The sequence below is a fragment of the Pongo abelii genome, chromosome 13, assembly GCF_028885655.2.
Source record: "Pongo abelii isolate AG06213 chromosome 13, NHGRI_mPonAbe1-v2.0_pri, whole genome shotgun sequence".
NCBI classification, from domain to species: Eukaryota; Metazoa; Chordata; class Mammalia; order Primates; family Hominidae; genus Pongo; species Pongo abelii.
This window is the reverse complement of record NC_071998.2, coordinates 36,978,328-36,987,182: the sequence shown is the minus strand read 5'-3', so window position 1 is coordinate 36,987,182 and position 8,855 is coordinate 36,978,328. Positions and strand designations below refer to the sequence as shown.

Genomic DNA, 8,855 nt, shown 5'->3' with positions numbered 1-8,855 from the left:
GTATTAATCAAAATAATGAAGAAAAACAATGATAATTATAATTAATTAAAATGTCATAATTTCAAATCAAAGTATTAAACATATTAAAGTGGTTTGGCAGTCCATCAAATTCACAAAATCTATCCAGAGACAAATATATTTTTTAAAGTAAAAATTATTCAGAGAAAAAAAAATCCACATTCTTTTCAAAGTCCCACTCTATTTCTCTCCTCCACTTCTGAAAGCAAACTTTTCAAAATCATTTTCTCTACATATGGTCACTGGATTTCTCTTCTCCGATTCACTCTTCCAGCTTACTCCACTGTGATTAATTCCACCCAACTAGCTCTATCAGCGGCAATGCCATCTATTTTCCAGATGTAATGGACACTTTCAATCCGCATTTTGCATGAATGCATTGATTCTTCTAAGCAGTTTCAGTCTTTTAAATATGCTCTTAACAACATTTTTTCTTGTCCCAATGCATGGCCATTCAAACTCTTTCCTAGCTCTTCTCTCCCTTTAAAGATGAAGTTTGCAGGCATAAATTTTAAGTCTTTTTCTCATTCTATTCAACTCATGTGACATATTCTGTTCCCAGGCTTTCACTTCATGGTATTGCTTGTAAATTACAGGCAAAAATATCAGGTTGCCAATGGACACTTGCACTTAGATGTCTACTTGTCTACTATAGAGGATATCTACTACTTTTTAAAAAAATTTTTGATATGCCTTGCTTCAGTTTTACTGAATTCCATTTGTTTTTATTTCTTCTCACTATAGCATTTAATGTAACAGGTATTAGAAAGTATAGTTATTATTTTCCTTACAAAAATAAAAGACACAAGAAAGCGAAAACTGTATTTGTTATGTTCACCTAGATATCCTAAGGGCAATATAAAACCTCGCTTAGAGAAAGTCAATTTTTACTTACAATTTGGATATAATGATGATGGGTAAATGAATTGTACCATCCATTCTTTAATGAGATTGCACATTTGGGCTTGGTATTTCTTTATTAAAGAATAAACAAATAATACAAGAAGTTTTAATAGTAAAAATTAATAAAAACAAAATAATATATTGACTAAATATAAATAACATATTTTGATATAACACAATGTAAAAGTACACATAGTATTACATGGACAAAAATAATTTAAATCATATAAATAAATAAATATTTCAATAGATAGATAATTAGATCTATCAGCATGGTCATCTGTAAAGGACTAGTGCCTGCACAGGTAAACATGATGTTTCCTTACACTCCTGAAAACATCTGAAAATTTTGATTCAACTCATGCGGTGGTTATAGGAGAAATGAGTCTTTGAAGTGGCAGAAGTCATAGAAGTGTGGAATGGTGTATTAGTCAATACAGATAATTTCCATGTTGAATCAGGTTTCATTCCTTCCTCCTTAATCTTTCTTGAAAGGTTTTTGATAAAGAGAAGGATCTCATGATTTCTGCTCTGACAACCTCCCAGGCACAAGGGCTGTATTTCTTCTCTGTGAGATAAAGAGTGATTCTTTGGAAGTATTTCTTCACAGCCAGGATGGAGTCCACATTCATCAGGGGAGTCTCTTCCACCCCAACCTCCTGTATCATACAGGCTTCCAGGTCGTTCAGTTGCTGGTTAAGTTCAGTGGAAAATTTTTCTAGGAGGCTCTGTTCCCAAGCAGCAGATGAGTCTTTTGTGTTGAAGAGATTGAAGGTCTGCTGGATCATCTCATGGAGGACAGAGATGGCTTGAGCCTTCTGCAACTGGTTGCCATCAAACTCCTCCTGGGGGAATCCGAAATCATGTCTGTCTTTCAGGCAGGAGAAAGGAGAGATTCTTCCCATTTGTGCCAGGAGTATCAAGGCCCTCCTATTACCCAGGCTGTGGGTCTGAGGCAGATCACAGCCCAGAGAACAGATGGATTTGTAGCTGAGCACCACCACGGCCATCAGTAAAGAAAAGGGCAGGGCCATTGGGATGTTGCAAATATTGCTAGGCTACTTGAGATGGGTAACTTTGAACCTTGGCTTCTAGGTTTTCTGAAGACTTTGCTCTGTGCATAGGTCTTAAATAGTGAACATACTAATTTCCATTTTCTAAATTCCCTAGTTTTACTTTCTATCTCTGTTTTTGCTTTCTTTATGCACACTCTACATGTGTTTACAGATGTTTTTCATTTTTTTCATCATTGCCTATTTTTCCCCGCACTCAAAACATTTTATGGTATTTTTTTCTAATTGAAATCTTCATGAAATTTTAATAACAGATTTGGCATATCTATTTAGGTATTCTACGTATACCTCTACTTCACAGATAAAAACTATAAAGTTTGCTCTTTTTATTCAAAGTAAAGTTAAGAATGACAGAAAAGTTAAACTAAAATCTAAGTTTAAAACCTACTGACATTTAACTTAATTTGATAAGTATATTTGTGGAATGACTTTTAATGTAACTCATTCATGTAAATTTTGTATCAAATTACATATGCAAAATAAAAATCTATATAAATACACAATAATATGAATATAATTACATAGTTATTCAAAACTGCTAAAAATATGAATCAATAATTTTTTAAAATTTTTCTCATAGTATATGAAGCTTTGAATTTTGCTTTATATGAGAAAATAATTTGTAAACTTAACTAGCTCCAGCATTCATCCAGATATTGCCAACACATTTTTCTTTTCAGCACTTGACATAAATATTGATTTGTTGAATAACTTGAGTAGAAATAAATCATATAAGCTATTTGCATTTAATTCTCAAAGTCTACAAAACATCCTGAAGAATTGAGGATCAATCATAAGCAATAACCATGATAGTCAATGGCAGCCCAAAGGTATGCAGGTTAAAGCCACATATTGTGATAAGACTTTAAGATCCAGCAGAAAATGGACAAAAAGTCCTTCAATCACAGCCATCTATTTGCCATAGGTTTGTAACACTGATCTTGCAAATATTTTATTTATCTTCATGAACTCAATACAGTGCTTCTAATATCATACACAAGAAAACCCAATGAGAAAGATATATATTAAGCAATGAAATTTTGTTGGATAGAGTTGTTGGAGAGTCACAAACTATTGTAATATGTTAGATTTGTTTATACTATGTGAACTAATTTTTGTACTCTTAGAAGAAGTATCATTCTAATAAATATATGGGACTTAGAAAATATTATCAATTAAATCATTTTTGGCATTTTTCATTGAAGTTCAAATTCCCTAAAAGTTTTCAGAAGTTCCTATCCAAGTCAATTCTTATCAAATAAAAAAGACCATCTTTGTTCTAAATTCATAAATTTATAAATATTGAATATTATCATGTAAATAATTTACTTTCAGAGTGGTCCTGAACTCTGGGTCTACCTTTTTTTTTTTTTTTTTTTTTTTGCATAAGAGGTTAGTTTGCCTTGGCCCTGTAGATACTGAGTCCTTAAATGGAATGAGGTCTGCTTTAGCAAATCAGCTATTTAGTAAGTGGAGTTTTTACTAGTTTCTCATTTTTTCTTCTACTTGAAAGTGTTCAAGAATGAGGCTATTTTTCTTCATCATGACCATATTTGCTGGGATTGTAATAGACAATGACAAAAATTTCCATTCAGCTTTTACTCAGAATCAATAATGCCCATTTAGTCTACTGCTAAAACCACTAGGATTCTGGGGATTCAAGTTGCAAGAGTAGCATAATATGATCCTTTGCCTAGCACTATATTAACTATTTATGACTTCATCTCTAATCTGTCCTCTACTTTGTTATAATAGAAATTAGCTAGCCTGGTGTCAAATACAGAGTCACATATCTAAATTCAAACTCTCCAATTCACCGAGTTTATAGGAATCAGATAATTTACTATTCTCAAAAGTAGGGAATAATAGCCTCTGTCCTCCATATAATCCTACAGCTTTCCTTCCCTGGATCAAATCCCCAGAATGTGTATGTGAACTGTAAATACTTGTGACATCATTTTTCCATCATTTATAAATTTCAACTTCGAATTATGTGATAATCTTTAGATGACACTGGTAGAAAATCAGCCTGTTTATATAAAGGTAGAGATTATGAAATAGATCAATTTTAGAAAATAATCGAACACATTTTATTATTCATTAGTTTAAATGATTCACTTAAATTCTTTATATCATTGAACAATTAAAATATTCTACATTGTGAAATGTGCACAGGGGTTTCCATAATAGAGGAGCTTTCATTTCAGAAATGTATATTTTGTACATTAATTTAGTAGTTTATCCAGTCAACACATTTTTATTGAATTTTGGGCTAATCCTTTTTATGAGACCCTGAGAATACAGGGCAATTTTGCCCAAATTATTATTCTTAGTGTTTGAAACACCGGGGGAGAGAATATTTTTTCTTTGTTCACTTGAGATTGTATTGGGAATTTTTGCATATTCATTTTTTATGTAGTATTTTGCTGTGAAAATTTGTTTTTCTATACTTTGATTTCTTTCATTTTCATATTCAGGTTAGTGTCAATGAAATAATATAAATATAATTTTCAAATGGACTATACAATGGTTCTGTGTGGCATTCACAACAACAAATATATTTATATTTCTCACATCACTTTTCCTAGAAGGTAAAAGTTGTCTGATTTTTCCTCTTAATTTATGGGAACAAAAAGAAAACAAATGTTATGTCTAAATGTGATAAGCATGTAAGAGGAGAATTACCTAATGTAAATGACGTGTTAACGGGTGCAGTAAACCAACATGGCGCTTGTATACCTATGTAACAAACTTGCTCGTTGTGCACATGTACCCTAGAAATTAAAGTATAATAATAATAATAATAATAAACAATGACCAGAGGTGAACTTAGAAAATATCTTGAGACAGATGAAAATGAAAACACAACATACCAAAGCATATGTGATGCAGTGAAAACAGAACTAAAGGGGAAATTGAAAGCTGTAAAAGCTTATATTAAGAAAGAAGAAAGACCTCAAACCAATGAACTACCTTTACAAGTTAAGGAACTAGAAAAAGAAGAAATAAACACATAGCTAGGAAGAGGAAGAAAATAAGAAAGACTAAAACAGAAATTCATAAAATACAGAATAGAAAAGCAATTAAAAATCAATGGAACTAAGCATTAGTCTTTTGAAAGGATCATCAAAATTGACAAACCCTTAACTATATTAAGAAATAAGTAGAGAAAAATCAAATAAAAATCAGAAATAAGAGAGGACACATAACAACTGATGGCATAGACGTAAAAAGGATCGGCCGGGCGCACTGGTTCACGCCTGTAATCCCGGCACTTTGGGAGGCCAAGGCGGGTGGATCACGAGGTCAGGAGATCGAGACCATCCTGGCTAACACAGTGAAACCCCATCTCTACTAAAAATACAAAAATAAATTAGCCGGGCGTGATGGCGGGCACCTGTAGTCGAGGCTACTCAGGAGGCTGTGGCAGGAGAATGGCGTGAACCCGGGAGGCGGAGCTTGCAGTGAGCCAAGATCGCACCACTGCACTCCAGCCTGGGTGACAGAGCGAGACTCCATCTCAAAAAAAAAAAAAAAAAAAAAAAAAAAAAAGAAGTAAAATGGATTATAACAGACGACTATGAACAATTATACTCCAACAAATTGATTAACCTAGAAGAAATATGTAAATTCCTAGAAACAAAAAACTTACCAAGATCAAATCAGGAATAAACAAAAAATCTGACTAGACCTATAACTAGTAAGGAGATTGAATCAGTCATCAAACTTCCTAATAACAACAACAATAAAAAAACCATAATCAGATGGCTTCAGTGGAGAATTCTATCAAACATTTAGGGAATTAACACCAATCTTTCTCAAAATATTCCAAAAAATTGAAGACGAAGGAATAGTTTCAAACTCATTTTATGAGACTAACATTTCCCTGATAATAAAGCCAGACAAGGACACTACAAGAAAAGAAAACTACAGATCCATATCCCTGATAAATACTGATACAAAAATCCTCACTAAAATAATTGTAAACCAAATTCAACAGCACAATAAAAGGATTATACATCACGACCAAGGGGGATTTATTACTCAGATGGAAGAATGTTTGAACATATGAAAATTAATCAATGCAATACATCACATTAACAAAATGAATGAAAAATATACATAATAATCTCTACAGATACAGAAAAGGAAATTGACAAAATGCCATATCCTTTCATGATAAAAACATTTAACAAACTTGGAATAAAAGGAAGTTACCTCCACATAATAAAGGCCATGTATGAAAAGCCCCAATTAACAGTATATTAAATGGTGAGAAACTGAAAGCTTTTCCTCTAAGATCAGGAACAAGCAGGGATGCCATTGTTACCACTTTTATACAACATAACATTTGTAGATCTAGTCATAGCAATTAACAAGAAAAAGAAATAAAAAGCATTCATATTGGAAAGGAAGAAGTAAAATTATCTTTTTGTGTATAGCCTGATCGTGTATGTAGAAAACTCTAAAGTTCACACACACACACGCACTCACATACAAACTGTTAGAACTAATAAATGAATTCAGCAAAGTTGGAGAATACAAAATTAAGATGTAAAAATGAGTAGCATTTTTATATGCTAACAATGGACAAATCTGTAAAGGAAACTTAAAAAATAACCCCATTTGCAATAGCATCAAAACAATAAAGTACTCAGGAATAAACTTAAAGTGGAAGTTTAACTTAAATAAACTTAAAGTGGAAACTTAAGTGGAAAAAATTTATATATTGAAAACTAGCAAACACTGCTGAAAGAAATTAAGGAAGAGAAATGAAAAGACATTTCTGTTCATGGATTGGGAAGCCCATCATTGTTATGATGTTCAAACTATCCAAAGCAATACACAGATACAATGCAAGCCCTATCAAAATCACTAAGGCATTTTTGGCAGAAGTAGAAAAATCTGTCCTAAAACTCTTATGGAATCTTGAAGGACCAGAATCAATCTTGAGAAAGACAAGCAAAGCTAGAGGCCTCACCCTACCTAATTTTGAAACACATTACAAGGCTACAGTAATACAAATGGAATGATACTGACATAAAGATGGACATATAGGCCAATAGGAGAGAATAGAAAGCCCAGAAGCAAACTCTCATGTATGTGGTCAAATGAACTTTGACAAAAGTGCGAAGGCTACACAATGGTTAAAGATCGACTCTTCAAAAATCAGGTTGTGAAAACTGTATATACACATGCAAAGGAATGAAGTTGCATCCTTACTTTTCACTACATGTTAAAGTTAACTCAAAATAGATCAAAGATTTAAACATAAGACCTGAAACTATAAAAACTTTAGAAGAAAATCTTCAGGGGAGGCTCAGACAATGGGTTTGGCAATGAAATCTTGGATATCACACCAAATCACAGGTAACTAAAGTAAAAATAGATAAATTGGAGTATACAAAGATTAAAAATCTCCGTGCATTCAAGGACTAAATCAAGAGTCAAAACCCAAACTTCAGAATGGCAGAAAATATTTGCAAATCATACATTTGATAAAAGGGTAATAGCCTATTCAGAATACAGAAGGAACTCCCACATCTCAACAAAAAAAATATAACTTGAGTAAGGAATATGAATAGATATTTATTCAAAAAAGATATACAAATGGCCAACAAGCATATTTCTCTGGCCTGAATGTTTGTGCCCTGCCAAAATTCATATGTTGAGACCCTAACCCTTAGGGCGATGGTGTTAGGACATGGGCCTTTTTGGGATGTGATTAATTCCATTGTGGCTCATTGTGAAATAGGACACGGGCCCCAACCACACACCAAATCTGCTGGTACCTTGATTCTTGGGCTTTCCACCCTTCAGAACTGTGAGAAATAAATTTATGTTATTTATAAACTACCTAATTGATGATATTTCATTATAGCAGCCTGAATGAACTAAGGAACATAGGAAAGATCCTCAACATCACTATTAGGGAAATGCAAATCAAAGTCACAATGAGATTTCACTTCACATCTATCAAGGTGACTACCATCAAAATAAATAAAATAACCAGTGTTGGTGAAGATGTGGAGAAACTGGAACCCCTGTGCACTGTTGGTGGAAATGTAAAATGGTGCAGCGCAGCCACAATGGAAAACAACATGATGTATCTCAAAAAATTAAAAACAGAATTACCATATAATCTAGGAATTGCCCTTATGGATATATATTTAGAATCGTTTTTGTTTTGTTTTGTTTTTATGATGGAGTATCACTCTGTCGCCCAGGCTGGAGTGCAGTGGTGCAATCTCGGCTCACTGCAAGCTCTGCCTCCCAGGTTCACGCCATTCTCCTGTCTCAGCCTCCCAAGCACCCGCCACCATGCCTGGCTAATTTTTTGTGTTTTTAGTAGAGATGGGGTTTCACCATGTTAGCCAGGATGGTCTGGATCTCCTGACCTCGTGATCCGCCCACATCGGCCTCCCAAAGTGCTGGGATTACAGGCGTGAGCCACCGCGCCTGGCCTAGAATACTTTTTAAAAACGGGATTCAAAGATACATTTTTACATCCATCTTCATAACAATAGCCAAAAGTTGGAAGCAATCCAAGTGTCCATTGACGGATGAATAAACAAAATGTGATATATACATACAATGGAATATCATTCAGCCTTATATATATTCCATTAAGCATATACTGGACTATATTATTCAGTCTTATACCATGGATGATTATTCTGCCTTATCATATTATTCAGGAAAATGTGGTATATACAGATAATGGAATACATTCAGCCTAATTCTGACATATACTACAATGTGAGGACCTAATGTAAGCCAGGCACAAACAGACAAATGTAGTATGATTTCAATCATATGAGTTACCTAGGGTAGATAAATTCATAGAAACAGAAAGTGAAA

The 8,855-nt window shown here is 33.5% G+C and overlaps 1 protein-coding gene across 1 annotated transcript; it reads right to left on the bottom strand.

The window, feature by feature from the left end:
• Nucleotides 1-979: 979 nt before the first annotated feature.
• Nucleotides 980-2,209, bottom strand: IFNA21 (interferon alpha 21). Its single transcript, XM_002819754.4, has one exon. The coding sequence runs from the start codon at nucleotides 1,953-1,955 to the stop codon at nucleotides 1,386-1,388; it is 570 nt and encodes a 189-aa protein (XP_002819800.3). The 5' UTR covers nucleotides 1,956-2,209; the 3' UTR covers nucleotides 980-1,385.
• Nucleotides 2,210-8,855: the final 6,646 nt, after the last annotated feature.